This window comes from Heloderma suspectum, chromosome 3 (genome assembly GCF_057233095.1).
Source record: "Heloderma suspectum isolate Gila_16-S chromosome 3, 16-S_ref, whole genome shotgun sequence".
NCBI lineage: Eukaryota > Metazoa > Chordata > Lepidosauria > Squamata > Helodermatidae > Heloderma > Heloderma suspectum.
In genome coordinates, this window is record NC_139460.1 from 108,436,613 (window position 1) to 108,453,515 (window position 16,903).

A 16,903-nucleotide genomic window follows, 5' to 3' on the forward strand; every position below is an offset into this window, starting at 1 on the left:
AAGGAAAAACCAAACTCGGGCACAAGTTCTTAGTTAGAGTTCTTATAACAACATTTCAGGGAGAAGAGGAGCCAAAAAAAAAGCTGGTCTCTCAGCAGAGCTGATGGAATGGCTCTGCTTCATTTCTTTCCTTCTGCTCCTCAACGCGAGGGAATGGCTGCTGCTAGGTATCAGTACAGGAAGAGTCAAAGGCAGCTGGTAATGGGTTTGACTGTTTTGAATCTGCTTAGTATGAATCCTAAAATGTATAGTTCTGGAAAAATTGTAAGCTTGTGAGCATCCCCCTTCCCCCCCCCCCCACAAAAAGATGGTACCAGTATCTACACATTTGTAATATTTTTTAGTCCTGAACACAATTTATTTTTGATGGGTCTTTAGAGCATATTCTCACACAAATAACTTGAAACCATCTGAAAACAAGGATATAATAGTGATACTCGTGGAAGCAATTGAAACATCCTAATTCCTTTTACATGTTTGCAAAGAATAATCTGTATTACCAAAAACCTATATAAGCTATCAGTACTCTGAATGCAGGAGGGCATGTTAACATTCTTTGCTTCCACTGTTTCTCTTGTTTTCCTGATGGGTTGCAAAGGTTCTATTTTGAAAGACTCTAATAAAGTTGTTGCTTAGTATCAGAGATGTAAGCAGGGGCTGCTGCTGCATAGCTAGACTGCACATAAGAAACCTGAATGCGTGATGTCTTAATTGTTTTGCTAAGCCTGCAAGAAACAAAATGCTTTGTTTTGTTTGTGAAATCGAGAGGGCCATTGTGATGCAAAGCAGTGCCCTGAAAAGAGCAAAAGTGCTTTCCATCCCTTCCAACTACACACTCTATATTAATTACAAAGGGACACTAGCACTTTCTTTTTTAATATACTGACATTTTTAAACAAACCCTATTGAGACTAACAAATCGTTTTAAAGGTTTTTGGCTCCTGTGGCTCCGTTGAGATAACTTTGTCTACAGATGCAGTGGGCTGGCAGCTATATATATTTTTTTTGCATGCCCTTTCACTTCTTTCCAGATTCTCTGACCCCGTGTAACCTTTGATCTCCTCCTGAAGGCAGGGGTGAAGGAAGTATGAGCAGGTGACTGATGGTCACTGTCAATAGAGCCCACAGACAATATGTGAATTGCTTTAGCAGTCTCCACTCCACTCTGTTTCCTCCCCCTTTCTCTTTCTCTTAAACCAACAAATGCAAATTGCTCCATCCTGATTTGCTAGCATAACATTTTAGTGCCTGCTGCCCAAGCAGCGTGGGATTTGTCCCCAATTTGCTTTTTCAGCCTCAGTCCCAGTAAAAAGTAAAAAGCGAGTAGATTGGGTCTGAATCTTCTCAGTGGCTAATATAAATGACATTTGCATCTCTGGAATCTAAAGGTAGGAAAAACATTTTTTATATGGCATTCCAGGGAAGACTCATTATTGCATTTGCAGCCTTTGTTCAGTAAGTACTATCCATCATTTATTCCAAGGAATTGAAAGTGAGTGAGTAAGTGTGTGTGTGCGCGTGTGTAAAAGCTTGTACCTGTTCTTTTACACCCAGTGGCATTTAAGCTTCTTTTCTTTGTATTTGTGAACTCTTATTCTCTCAGATTTGTGCTCTACAATAATCCATTGACATTTCCTCACAGGCAGGCATAGACTCTAGTGGCTTAACACAAACGTATTCTTACAACATATTCTTAATTGTTAGCAATTCATATTATTTTACAGCACAATCTTATGCGTGTCTACTCAGAAGTATGTCCCACTGATTTCAATGGGGCTTATTCCCAGATAAGGATTTCAGCTTTAGTAACCAGAAATATTAGAAATAAGTTCATATTGATTGTTCTGTTCCCAGAAAAGGTGTTGTGTCTGCATAATTGTTGCTTGAGAGATGCACTGTTTTTTATCTGACTTATGTGATAACAAAAGCCTTTAACTGAAAATAGTTATTTTACTTATAATCAACTACATATTTTAAGGAAAATGTTTATTAAGATAACATGTTTCTCACTGTTCATTTTTGTGTGTGTGTATAATGAAATATGTACATTTATAATTATAAAATTTTATTCTTAAAATTTTGAATCAGTGAATATTTCCTGAACAATATCAAAATATATGGAATTTAACCTGCATGAGAGTACCTCACCACTAAATATTCATGGCACGCTGATAAAATGTCTGATTTTTCTAAAGCACAAGTGGTTTATTACTTTTGAATGTAAAGACCAAAAAAATAACAATCACATGTTGTCTGAGGATGATGGGGGTTGTAGTTGAACACATCTATAGGGCATCTGGTTGAGAAAGGCTGATTTAGTTAAACACGACAAGCTGTGTAGGAGCTGAGCCATTTTTCTCATATTTAAAAAGTAGTGTTGCTATGTAATGAAACCCCTGATTTTATTGCCAGTTTGCATTTTCTCTCTAGAGTTTTCCTGTTTTAGAAAATTAGAACATGCAACCTTGGTTATTCCTTAACAACTTGGTGCACTGCTGCATCAGTTGAAAAGTGTCATGTTCAATTTGTCTAAAATAATGCCAGCAGGATTTTTGGAGAGCTGAATAGTTTGTCTTTTCATATTGAATCAGCTGCATTTAGATATGGATAGACATATTTTACCTGCTGTAGAACTTTTAGTTCTATACTCATTCTGGTATTCTTCTTGGATACTAGAAAAATAAGTGCAGCAGAAATTAAGATGCATGGAGGGATTAAACTCCACATTTTTTTGATAAAATGAACCACAGGAATCCAAATGACCAGGAGGTCGGGGAGGGGTGGGGAAGGAAGCCTAGAAAATTGCCAACCCCTGTTATGGCAGCGTTTTGATGCACAGAAATCAGCTTCCCTTAGTATAGAGATAAGCATGATCATGTGCAGATTTCTATGCATCAGACTGCTGATAAAGACACTGTCTCCTTATGTGGTTGAGAAGTTGGCATTCCTAGACCCAATTCTAAATTGCTTGAAGATATTTCATTGTAAGCACATTTTTAAAGTGTAGTTTTTGAAGTTTTTAAAAAGTCATTTTAGAATACTGCTACCTAGATGTTTAGATTCTGATACAAGAATTTTTAACTTTCCCTTCAGTTTCCAGTACAAAGAATAATACAAAAGCCCAGACTTCCCCATCCAAAGTGACCCGACGCTCAATGCAGTCTCCACAGAAATCAGCCCCTGCAGCTCCTGCTCCTGCACCAAGAGGCAGGAAACCTGGTCGTGGAAAACCACCGGCTCCATCTGCAGTCCTTAGGAAAGGCAGGTCTCCCAAAAATATTCCTGTGACAAAAAACACATCTCATAAGGAAAATCTCAAAAAAAGGAAAAAAGGCTTAAAACCAGGAAGGAAGGTTAGCAAACCTGTTTACCTTCACATTTAATGGCAGGAGATGGATTTTATGTTTTCCTTTTTATTGCTTTTACTATTTAAAACAGCCCACATGCTATTTCAGTTTTTCTCTCCCCACACCTCCTATTACATGCAAGCTGTTTACTAAGTGTTTTAGTAAACACAGAGGGCTGGTTCGCCTGGCACATGCTGTGGGACCCCACAGGTTTAATTTAACCCACAGCGGCTTAGCATTACGTGCAAACCAGGTTAGAGTCTTTGTCCAGGTGCCTAAAATTAGGAAGTGCAAATTATATACTTCATTGTTTTAGAATGTACCTCTCAAGTATACTTGCTTTTAGATCGCCAATTTTTAAAATTTACTAATTTTCTTTCCGATATGTCTCTTTGTCCAGAGCCACTAATTTAGTCTTAACTGGAATGTGGTTTCCAAAAGAAATAGCCCTTTACTGAATTTCTTTTCGGCTCTCTGTCTTTTTCTAAGTGGCTAGAGCTTCTTCAGTGCAGGGTAGCTTCACTAATAGGATCTCTAACAGTGCAATCCTATGCATGTGTAACTTTTAAGTAAATTCCATTGAGTTAAGTGGGACCTGGGACTGTGAATTGGATTGCACCTGACAGATCCATATGTTTGTCAGTGCTCACAAGGAAAATGTAAAGGAGACTGAAATTGATATTTGCTGTCCTTATGCACTTTAGTTTTAGCAAACTGTCCCATCCATGAGAAAAAACATGCAAGTAGGGTGGCTATTCATAGCTGTTGACAGGCTACTTGAGACAACCATTGTAATACAGTAAGTGATATGATGAAGCCATCTTGGGTTGACTTTTTGTTCAGCAACCAGTCTTACGAATGCTTTCACATGGTCACTAGAGAACGTTTGAAGTATGGATTGGGAGTCAGAGTAGTAAAGCTGCAGTGTGTAGTTTCAGCAGATGAGGATCTGAAGGTGTTCTGTCTTCTTGCAGAAGAGGCGGTTAACTTTTTAATATAAGACAAGGCTGTTTCTTCTTTTTTTAAAACAGAAAAAAATCTTACCAGAACAACCTCCTGTATTTTCACCTCCCCTTACTACTGCAAAAGTGGACAACAGTACCCCTCAGATACACAAAGATGGGCCTAGTATTGCTGGTGCAATGGCAGCTGTCATTTCAACAGGTAAAGTGATCTACTGTGCACACACGCAAAAGATGCTTCTCTCTTCTCGAGGCATACCCTGATGATTCCAGAATTACCGTAAAAGGGCTGCAGAGTTCTAAATGGGCAAAGACATTTAGAAAAAGCAGGGGGTTGGATACAATGCCGCCCTTGCCTGAGTGGCCCAGACATGCTGGTGGTGGCGCGTGTGCAGCCCCTATTACTGGCGGGTGTGATGTAGCGCTCCTGGAGGCAAGTGCCAAAACGAGCAGAAAGACTTGTTTCCAGAAGGGTCACGACCGGCCCCTTCTGGAAATGAGTGTTTCCTCTGGTTTCAGCACCGCACTTGGAAGCACTACATCATCGCCCCCAGTGGCAGTGTACCTGGGCCACCCATGCAAGGGCAGCATTGCATCCAACTTGGAGCTCTTAAAATAGCTAAGGGGGTTTGATGCTGTATTTCAGTCCTGTGGGTTTGAAACCCATTGGATAAATGTTTTTGCTGATAGCTTTCTAAAGAATGCACATTGTGATCCTAAATACTTTTTTTTTTAAAGTAGCACCTTTTATGCACGCATGAGAACTAACACTGAACTGACACATGCGCTTTTTCCATCTATGCCTGGCTTTTGGATATGGAGGTGGCTGCGTAGTGCTATTTCCTACTAGCACACACACTATAGCACACAGTATCATTGGAAAATGGCGCTGTGGTGCTTCTTCAACCCCACTGATGTCAGCAGCTTCTCGTTTAGGTTCTGTTCTTTGTAAGAAATTTCTGCCCTTAATGAGGGTTAGCAGTGCCCTGCCTACATGGAAAAGGTCTGGATTGGTTGAAGGGTTCTGATGTGTTCTGTGATGCTGCTGCTTGGCTGAGCTGTTTGCCTCTTGCTTCCCTGCCCAGACTAAAGAATTGTCTGGCTGTGTCAGAAATAGAGAAGTGTATGTGTATTTAGAGTGACCATGTGGTGTGGTTCTGTTCTCTCTCCCCGTTCCACCATTTTTTCCCTTTTACCATTCTAGAAATGATTCAGCTTTTCCACAACCCTCTTTCCTTGTTTTCTAGATTCTCATCTAGTTGCTAATAAGGATTTTTGTTAAATCTGTTCCATATGTGTTTCACAGATTGTCAGGCATCTTTTGTTCTGTTGTCCACTCATTAACAGAATCAGATTTTTTTTTTTTACCAGAGTGTCATTCTACTTGCACTAATTTGTATTAGTGCAAATGCTGACTTGCACAAATTTGTTAACATGAATTAGTGCAAACCTTCCCCCCGCCAAAAAAACTGGTCCACAAGTCCTTGTGACTTGGAAAAAGTCAGTGCACTACGGAACCTGCAGGTTGGATTCATAGAAACCTGAACTCATTTGAATCCCTTGCAGATTTCTCCGACATCTCTAGTTGCTAACCAGCTAACAAGTATGTTTATGTGAGGTCCTTTCCTTCCCACCTTTCTAGTTTTGCTTTAAAATTACCCTTTCTTATCTCCTTTGCTCCCCACTCACCATGCTTCTTTAGCTTGGATCTCTCCCCCTGCCCCCCTGCTCTTCTGCTCCTATGTTTCTTTACCCTAGTTCATAGCTTTCTTCTCCCTGGCTATCTCCTACCTCACATTCTACCTAACATCCTTTATCACCTTCTTTTTCTAACTTTCATCCTGTCTTTAATTTAGCCCCTTTCTAGGCATCCTATTCTTGTCCCACTCATTGTGGGCATTATCATGGGTATGCAGTAGCAACAGCAACAATTCCACAATTACCCCTCTAATCAACAACAGCAAGAGTTTCAAGCCCATCTCTAATAGTGATTTGTAGTCTTACATTCTCTCCTAACCCAACTTTTCTATCTTTAAATAGAAATTAAGTACAAGCATTTATGGTAGACCATTAATTCACTGTCTATGTTGAAGGGTTTCATGCCTTCATGAAATTCATTAATTTCTTACCACAGATTTAGTGTGACTTTAGCAAGGCACTTTCAGCCAGTGTTCCTTATCTGAATATGGGAATAGGATTTGGTCTACATTTCAGGGATATTATGAGGGCAAACAAAATGAAGGCTGGAGCAAGCAAAATTTGTTCTGAAGGCATTTTTGTTTTCTCTTTAATTCTGGGTCAGGCAAGGTAAAGCAAGGAACAGGGTTAGAACTGCAAGAAATGTGAATATTTTGACTAGTACACTGAGCTTTGTCTGGATGTGCCAAGAGTGTGGAGATTTGGGGACCTTCCCTTTGGGGTTGGAGGTAATGGCAAGTACAGAGTAGCTTGTGTGAGCACTGGGCAGGGATGGATTTTACATGCAGAAAAACAGCTGCCCCTCTTCATTTCTCAAATGCCACCTAATTTTTTAGCCACTAGCAAGCCTTCAAGATAGATATTCATGTGAACATCTTTTACACATTTACGAGGGTTGATCAGCCTCACACATGTTTGCGGAATAAGATTTTATCCACAATATTGCTTGTTGCTATAAGGTAAGTTCCAGACTCAAAAAAAGTCTATATTCATTATTTTCTCTTTCAGTTTGTGTCTATGTTAACAAACATGGAAACTCTGGGCCACATCTGGATAAAAAGAAGGTTCAGCACCTTCCTGATCACTTTGGACCAGGTCCTGTGAACGTGGTGCTTCAGCAGGCTGTGCAAGCCTGTGTAGACTGTGCCTATCAATCAAAAACGGTCTTTGGATTCCTCAAGTCAGGGCATCATGCAGGAGAGATGATCACTGGTATTCTGCTTTATTTACTTATGGATTTATATCTTGCTGTTTTACAAAGGCCACATTTGCACATAACGATAAGCCAAAATTGCTGGCTTATCCTGGTTTACGAGGAACAAGCAATCTGCAAGTGTATGCAGCTCATGTACTTCTGCTTCTCTCCTCCCTTATGAGCCTGGCTTGTTTGGGAGCAAAAAATGAGAAGCCTGGATTTGGATGTCACATGAAGCTTTCCATCTCTGGTTTGTTTTACCCGCTCACATGAAGAGAGGTGCAAATGAGTTTACAGTAAGCCAAGATAAGTGAGCGATTCTGGCTTATTGTTGCATGCAAACATAGCCAAAGTCTCAAGACAGCTAATAACGAAATACAATCAGACTTCAATATAAACTAAACATAACACCAGCAACATAAAAATAATAGAATAATAGAAACTGGAGCAGAATCAGTAAAACAAACCAGGAGCCAGTAAAAACTCAACACATTGGTAATGGCAAAGCGTTCAACTTTTCCTGTTGTTCTTAAATGAGCTGTCCTTGAGTTGGTTCAGGCAGCAAGTGAACTGGCAAGGAAGTGAACTGGCAGTAGCAGCATTGTGGGTTAGTTTCTAAGCCGTGTTTAGTTTTGGTGCAAAGTTTAGTGTAAATGGTTCAGTTAATTTTACCATTGCGTAAATGGTTCAGTTAATTTTCTTTCCTTGGTGCAGTACTAAATAGGGTAAGACTAGGTATTCTTTATTTGAAAATATTTTCATTTGTAAATGGTTCAGTTAATTTTACCATTGCGTAAATGGTTCAGTTAATTTTCTTTCCTTGGTGCAGTACTAAATAGGGCAAGGCTAGGTATTCTTTATTTGAAAATATTTTCATTTTACGTAAGCATTATGTTTAAAAGGCAATGAAAATCATACTTATGCTATAATTTACTAGCAAAAGCACATCCACACTCTGTGCGTTTGCTCTTTTAGGTGAAGTGTTCCCAGCCAATCTGTGTATTTGCCAAATAAATGGGTTCATACGTTTAAACTGAGCTGCTGTTGCTTTTTTTCTTTCTCTGTGAAACTATTCTGGAAGTGTGTAAGGGTCAGTTCTCCAAGCACCTGTGTCATCTTCATTTCGAGTATGTCCATATAGCAACTATATTGATTTCTTTAGTTCTAATTAGAAACTTCTGCTTGTCCCTTTTCTGATGGCAAATGAAACTGTCAGGACACAGGTTAGCACGCTAATTCATAATACAGGCATTAAAAAGGGGTTACCTTACTTCAGTATCCCTATATTAATACCAGATGGGGACAATGATCTGTGGTATGCAGGTTTAATTAAGCCTCCATAAACCCCCTGTCTGGGAGTATTAAAATATAACATTGTGATCTACATGCTATGAAAGGTCACTAATCTTTGTACAGTTCTTCTGCATGTGTTTCCATACACAAAGAGGAGTGTCAGTCTCTTAGCAAAGATTTAACAGATGTGAGTCATGCTTCAGTTGTAAGATACCATTATTTTATATAGGATATGTATAGTTTTGTAGAATGAGCGAGACAGCTAGAAATTCTAGCTCTAGCTCTTCCACAATAAATTGCCACAAAGAAGTTGTAGTAGATTTTCTTCAGTGGTTAATATAAATTAGTGAGCCCTGTTTATATATGTTTTATTGGTTGTTTAAAAGATTTATAAGTGACCTTTTTGAGTAAACTTTCCCAACTTCATTTTAATAAAGTAGTCCAATTCTTTTTAATAAAACTGTAGGAATATTAATGTTGAACTGGTAGAGAAGTAGTTCTCAAACACTGTCATCGCAGGCCTCTCCAGGTCTAGAAAGCAACCATTCCCAAATATAAAACAAAACAGACAGAAGTTTCAGCTTGCAACATTCACCGTTTGTCCTTGGCTCAGGGAAAACAGAGAACATGAAACGTGCTGACAGCCTACAGAAGAGCTGGAACTCTGACTACTGCCATCCCAAACAACACATTTTAGGAGGGGGTCAGGGAGGGTGAGAAGCCTCCCTTTACAACCACCTGTATCTTGGTGGTACGACATTCATGAAAAATTGACAGCCATAAAACAAAACATGTTTCAGACTTAGTTAAAGCAAATGGTAGTTGAAGCCCAATTGCTCTGGGTTAGCACAGGGATAAATGAAATAGTTCAAGGCTTTGAAGCTAAATCTGGCAAAGAGAATTCAAGAAACACAGCAAAATGTTCTGCCTCCTTTTATCCCTTTGTTTCAGCCAAAGGGGGAGAGGTTCTGTTTTGTTTCAATGTATTTCATATTATTAGGATGGAGGTTTGAAATTTTCTTTTTACTAACAGCTTCCTTTGATGGGGAGAAGCATGCCATCAGTCTTCCATCTGTAAACAGTGCATCGTTTGTCTTGCGCTTCTTGGAGAAACTCTGCCACAGCCTCCAGTGTGATAATCTTTTTAGTAGCCAGCCCTTTAGTCCTTACATGGGAAATGCACATAGTCCTACAGAATATGACAGAAACAAGCCAGGTAATGCTCTACTTACGCTATTTCTTCTCTCAGCCCCCCCCTTGTATTTTTAGCATTTGTTGTGGGCGTAAAAAAAAAAAGTGCAGTAGAATAGATCTCTGTGAATCACAGTGTGAGCTAATTCAATGAGAGCTACAGAAAGCAGATTTGGAACTGTTGTGCTTAAAATAGTTTTGCCTTTCCTGATCTTATGTACGCATAATTGGAAGTAATTCAGTAGATTGCAGCCTTAATCTTTCAAGGAAACCTGTGTGTGCGCGCATGCATGTGTGAATAGAATAGCATAAGTTGCCACAGTCCTAGATAACACAAGTCAGTATGATGATTGACTGTCTTAGTTTACTCCCAGCCTTTAAAATAAACAGCAGCAGGCCCTATAGTGAAAAGTAGAATATTTATTTGTGCCTTTTACCAAGTTCTTACTTAGTTAATTCAGTGCTGGTTCCACATTACTTATTGTAGACTAACTAGTCAGACGTGACACTGGTCATAGGGTTTTATAGATGATATAATGAATGATACACGATTTGAAAATTCAGCAGAAATTGCATTAGGAAGCCTGCTGGCTAGTGGATCAGGGGACCTGTAAAAGAAATATACTGAAACTGAAAGGGAGGTTTTAAAGCAGGACATGCTAAGGGGATGAGTCTCATGAATGAGGTACAGAAACACCAAGAACCCCTGACATTTCGCAGTGTGCACCTTGATTGGTTCGGGCAATAATGTGTTTATCCACCATGTTCTCCTCCCTCCAGTTTATGTAAAACAAGACTCATGAGTTATGCTAAACAGAGAAGACCTTCCACTTGAGGAATTAGTAATGTATCTTAATGTAGCACATAGCACCTTGCACTGCAATTTTATGCATATCTACTGAAACATAAGTCCCATTGTGTTCAATGGGGCTTACTCCCAATGCAGTGAGTATAGGTCACACATTGTAGATAGATCTGAACATGATAAGAAAAATTCTAAAATTTTGGAACAAGGAGGCCATGGCTCAGTGGTGGAATACATGCTTTGCATGCAGAAAGTCCTAGGTTCAACCCCTAACATCTCCAGGTAGGGCTGGAAAAAATCCTGCCTTAACCTGGGACAGCCACAGCTAATCATTGTTGACAATACTGGGCTTTATGGTCCAGTGGTATGACTTGGAGATAAGACAGCTATGTTCCTATGCGGCAAGTTACATCCATATGGGTTTTCCAGAAAATTTTTCTGATGCCCTAAATTGGGTAGACAACTTGTGGCCCTCGAGATGTTTTGTCCTACAACTTCCATCTCCTCAGCCAGCATAGCCTATGGTGAGGGATGATGGGAGTTGAAGCCCAAAACATCTGGAGGGCTCGAAGTTGCCCACCCGTGCCCTAAATCAATTAGGACCTCAGCATATTTGTCTATGAGTTTTCTTTACGAAATAGAAGTCAAACACCATGTTAATTTCACATGCTATAAACAGAGAGCACAACTTATATTCTTTAAAAAACCAAGATTTCAGTACAAATACTTCCAAATGAAACAGTGCAGTGTGTGTTTAGGTTTTGTTTTACTTCAACTATCTGATGCAATCAGCTTTATTTTTAATTTTGCTTTCACTTGCAGTTTGTCAAATGAAATAGAAATTTTAGTGTCGGTGTTTTATTTGATTTAAGCTGATCAGGTGAACTTGTAAACTTACTGTTGGTTTGGATTATATGTGATTTTGGTTTTAACCCTCCACCTGATTTACAAATAAATACATTGTGTATGTGTGAAAGAGATACGTATTACATCGTTAGTAAATATTGCTTCCTCAGACATAGTTGCAGTAAAAAGTTTGTTATAATTTTAAAATTACCTAACTGTAATGGTGTTGTATCCACCCATTATATTACTAATGAATTTTATGAAGCAATGCACTTTTAGAAATAAAATTGTTTCCACTACACAAAGCTTCCTCCCCTACATCAGTGGTTAAAAAGCAAAGTTGTTTTTTAAAAATAACTTGGCATTTATATAATGCATGCTGAAGATCATATCCTGTTCTGCCCATGCATTCATCGGAGCCACAGCTTGCGCAACGGGGTTTCGTGCTTTTGAAAATACCCTGAAACGAGCACAAACAGGTCAGGTCAGCAGAGCTTGCAGACTGGAACTCCACTGTCCTGTCCCAATCTGGAAATGAGTGTTTCCACTTATTTCCAGGGTGCAAGTGGTCATTTCCACAAGCATGATGGAACCAGTGGAGGCCCCGTTGGATATGGTCCCAAATGTCTGAAGTACTTCATGTGCATTATCTCATTAATTCTTACAATTGCCATATAAAGGCAGGCAACTATTTGCCCTATATGGATCCTTAAGCAATGGGCCATGGAGACTTGTGGCTTTCTTGAGGCCACCTAGGACATGAATGGCTGGAGGTAAAAGGGAATGTGGGACTTCCTGGCTCACTCTCTTGTTACACGTTATTTCTGTACCCACCTCAAAATCTTTCAGGAGTTGAAAGATTTTGAAGGCTGTACTTTCAGCATTTTGAAGAATTGTAGCTTGGCATCTGTGTGTTCATACACAGATGGTTAAATATGCACAGTTTAATTATTGCCTATTATGTCAATTGCTGCATACTGAAATTAGCAGATTAGCTGCAGCTCTCTGGCTTATGATGCACTTCTGATTCAGTTCTCACTGTGGAAGAAGCTGCCCACCTTATACTTGAGCTATGTATTAGACCCAGCTCCACCATCATGATTTTCTTCAGTGAGAGCACTTTGGAAAGATTTCTGTGGAGGAATACATGTAGAAGAAGTATTAAACCAGAATGAAAGATCAATGTGAATTTTGCACAGAAAGATCTATGAACAAGGTACTACTAAGCCAGCCAATGTAGAAAAATCCACATTGTTTTCCATATGTATTCCTCTATGGGAATCAGTTCAAAGCAGTTCACTGCATGAGGTCTATTACTACAGAAACGTGGAGACTTCGTAAAGCACTCAGAAGTGGGCATTTATCTGTTCATGCATTTGAAGCTGAACAGCTGAATGTATTAATATTTATATTTCTTGAATCTCTGTTTTGTTTTTTGGCAGCAAAAGAAGAAATTTCAGACAACAGAAGTACAAAGCGGTATTCTCAGGATTCACCACCCTATACTGCACCCCTATCCCCTAAACTCCCAAGAACTGAAGCCCATCCATCAGAAGGTAACTATATCATCGTTTTCTTGCTAATAAATCATGCAACGTTCACTGCAATTCTAAGCACGTTAGCGAGGAGTGTTAGCAATTGAACACTATAGGATCTATAGCAAATTAAATACAGTTTTAGTCCTCCCCTAGCAATGGCACCCAGATTGAATTGAAGAGGGGAGGAATACTATTCAACATAGAAGGACAGACCGGGTTACTCCTTGATGGCTGCAGACTGTGCAGTACGCTCACTATAGACCTATATGCATACAGGACTGTAATGGGTTCATACAGCCACTATGTAATAATGATAGTAAGCTTTATTGAATTCAGTGGGGTTTACTTCCATGTAATTTGTTGACATATCCTGTTAGGAAATGATTTCTGTTACTATATAGCATCTTTGATTTTCAGACAGAGTGGTCATTTCTGCATAAAGTACAGATGCAGCTGCCATTATAAGTTTGTGGTTCTCCTCAATTGCTCTAAGTGGGGCAAATGAAAAGCCTTACCCCGAGGTGGGGGGTGTTACAGATATTTTTACTCACATTAAGCATGAGACAAACTTTTTTCTTCAGAGTGCCTTTATAAATTCTGGATATGCACAGTTGTGCTTGTAACTGTGTTTCCCCTGCTCTTCAGTTATTTTTAACCATAAAACAAAATTTTGCTTCCATTTATCACATTTGTATCCTGGTTCTTCTTCCCAGAGACATTAAAGCAGTAGATTAGCTTTACAACCACCCTTGGAGAAAGGTCGTAATGCGAAGACACTTAGTGAAATATTGATGTGCCCAAGGCTCTGTGATGATCTTCATAGCCAAGCAGGGGGTTAAGCATGGACTTCCCACATTTAAATCCAAAATTGTAGTTTCTGGAGATGGACAAATTCCCCCTGGCTCAAATTCAATTGGGACCAGCGATAATAAGGGGTAGTGTAGAATGCTCAGGAAAATACTCATACTCTCTTACTTGGTAGTGTTGGCAGCAACGGCTGCTGCATTTTTCCTTTGTCTTCTCTCCCCTTCAGTGATGGCTTCTGTAGCCACGGGGAGATCAGGATCTCTTTGTTCCTCTTCCTTTTCCTCATCCCCTTCCCTCTGCTCTTAAACTCTACCAGTGCTGGAACACTGAAAATTTTAATTTTCCCAGGGCAACTTATGGCATAAGATACTCCTGGGGAAATTACATCTCTCAGCATTCCAGAAGCTGGGGAGAAGGGACGAAGAGGACAAGACCCTTGACCTCATGGTGCTATTGGAGGAGAATAGCAAGTGGGTAGAAGGAAGCAGGACTGAATCACCTGCCGCCTCCTTGCTCCATAACCTCTGCCCTGTAGGAAAAAGCTCTCCTGCTGATTGGAGATGAGGGCTTTTCTCTCCATGGCAGAGGGGCCAGGGCCAAAAGCTCCTGGTCTGGATAGGAGTCCCCATTGACCTTATTAGGCCTGTGGGCTGGAGGTTCTCCATCCCTGCTGTACACAGAGCAAGTGAGCTAGTGGCGACTGCTGCAGCTGCCACTACCTAGCCAGCTGGGTGGGAGGGTGGGTAGTATCTAGCTCAGGGGTGGGAAACTTATTTATTTTATTTATTTATTGTATTTTTATCCCGTTCCTCAGCCAAAAAAGGCTCCCGGAGCAGCTTACAATCAATGAACAAAGAAGACAGACCCTGCCCACAGGCTTACAATCTAAAAAAGACACGACGCACAAGGAAAAGGCAATGGGGAGGGGAGAAAAAAAGAATTAGGTAAACTGTCAGCAGGGCTGGTGGGATGGCTCTGTTCCCCCCTCTCATCTCCCAAAGGAGGGCCAGTCCAACTGGAGCAGCCCTTGATGTTCCCTTTGCCTGCTTCCTAACTCCTCCTTCTTCCCCACAGGGCCATGGATGTCAGTTTACAACTCCCAGTCAGCCCTAGACAGGATAGTCAATGGTGAGAAGTGATGGGAGTGGTAGGCCAAAACATCTGGAGGGCCACAAGTTGCCCACACCTGGGCTAGTTAATATGTTGCTCCCCACTTACCACAGATGGGGAATGAATAGAAAGGTGTTGCTTTATGATGTTACGTTAAGGTTTTTAAAAGCACAGTCTTTGCTTCCATGAAATTATTTGCAATTTTTTGTACCTCATTCCTAAAATTTTGGATATTCTCATGCTGGTCTCCCAGTTTTTAGATAGACACACACACACACACACACACACACTTAAGATCGGGAGGAGCACGGAGCTGGATGGGTGCAAAGAGAAGTATCCATGGGCACCATATTGGAGACCCCGGTTATAGCACATATAATTTTCAAGTATTACCCTGTTGGGTAGAAGATGAATAGTCCCAGTTTACAGGTAAGAACTGAAGTGAAGCAAATCTTGTTTGCAGTAAAGCCGTTTTAGACTTAGCTTTGAATCCTTCCTCTTGTGTAATATGTATTTATTAAATGTATAATACTGCCCACCTGGCAGGTGCCGTCTGAGAGATTTTACAATCATAACCCCCCCCCCCCAACACTAGTAAAAGCAACCAAAACAACAACCAAAATAACAAAATCAAAATAAACTACCAAAACATAAATACAACAATTGTTAAAGATTAAAAATATAAAGAGCCAGCAGTAAAAATAACAAGCAGAACAACAGATTAAAGATTAAATGCTTTCTTGTCTGGTTCCTCTCTCTAAATGGATAGCATTAGATTCTAGACATACAACAATGCATAGGGTTCCTCCCACAGTTTCTACAGTTAGTGATGTGTGCTGCAAAGTGTCATGTCAATTACACCTTGATTTATTTTCTCATGCTAAATTGATTGGGGCAATCCAGATCTAAAAATTTGTAAGAAAATATTTGTGGTGGACATAGACAGATAAGGCAATTATTATTTTGGATCAACTGGTGGTTGATGCTGATTATTTTTATTTAATTTTGGCTGTCATTTTATCAGCTATGGTTGAGTGGCAATACTTGCAACTGCAGCATTTGTTAGTATCTAGGTTTGGCTGGGTTGGTTTTTTCAGCATCAGACACTCTGTCATAATTGGAAGCACTTATTGATCCAAAGTAAAAATCTGGATCTGGATTGCTCCATTAAGTCACTTTAGCATGAGAAAATGGATCAAAGTGTAGTTGATATGACATTATCATTATAAGCTGTCCTTGAAAAGCGACTCATGATCCAGGTCTATAGATACTTGGTGGTGGTGAATTAATATGATATACAGGGGCTTAAGCAGGAATGGAATATGGAATTGGATTGTCCCAATCTGCCTAATGTAGAGCCAGTGTAGTGTAGTGGTGAGAGTGACGGACTGGGAGCCGGGAGATCCGGGTTCTAGTCCCCACTTGGCCATGGAAGCTCACTGGGTGACTTTGGGCCAGTCACAGACTCTCAGCCCAACCTACCTCACAGGGTTGTTGTTGTGAGGATACAACGGTGAGGAGGAGGATAATGTAAGCCGCCTTGAGTTCCTTGCGAGAGGGAGAAAGGCGGGGTATAAATGCAATAAATAAATAAATAAATAAAATAATCAGTGGATCGTCACTTTGGCATCTATACCTGTCGCTTCTATGGATCTGAGACTGCATCTTCTTCAGCAGAAACTTTTGTTTCATGTCTATTGGGTACCACATCATCTCTTTAATAAGGGATTGTCTAATTCCACGGTGCCATGCAGTTAGTCCTGCTTTTAAACATGTTTTGCCAATGTCCAGCAGTTGCTTCTTTTTGGGAGGAGATTATTATACAGATACATTTTGTACTGGAATACTCTTTAATATTTGCTGATGTACATGCTCTTTTATCTACCTGCTTCGTGGAAATTAATGGATGGTAAGCGTAAATGGATTCTCTCTGCCCTTTTGACAACTAAGAGACTGATACTACAACATTGGAAAAATAAATCCTCACCTCTTATAATACAATGGATTGAGGACCTTATAATGTTTTCAGTATTCGAACAGGTAGCATGTAGGTGCCATCTTTGAATGGATACTGGTCCGCTTTTGTTGAAGCCTAGGTATAATTGATAGCA

General features: G+C 40.0%; 1 protein-coding gene across 3 annotated transcripts in view; it reads left to right on the plus strand.

Annotated features, from left to right (window-relative positions):
- The window catches only part of SCML2 (Scm polycomb group protein like 2), a 60,594-nt gene that overhangs the window by 32,704 nt on the left and 10,987 nt on the right, over nucleotides 1-16,903 (plus strand). For 2 of the 3 annotated variants that reach the window (XM_084844073.1, XM_084844074.1), the window contains exons 8-12: nucleotides 3,094-3,353; nucleotides 4,379-4,511; nucleotides 7,016-7,219; nucleotides 9,529-9,711; nucleotides 12,780-12,893. In XM_084844073.1, coding sequence (XP_084700199.1) covers nucleotides 3,094-3,353; nucleotides 4,379-4,511; nucleotides 7,016-7,219; nucleotides 9,529-9,711; nucleotides 12,780-12,893 — 894 coding nt within the window. Of the gene's footprint in view, nucleotides 1-3,093; nucleotides 3,354-4,378; nucleotides 4,512-7,015; nucleotides 7,220-9,528; nucleotides 9,712-12,779; nucleotides 12,894-14,496; nucleotides 16,368-16,903 lie in introns of those variants that run through there. The other variant, XM_084844075.1, reaches the window with a different exon arrangement.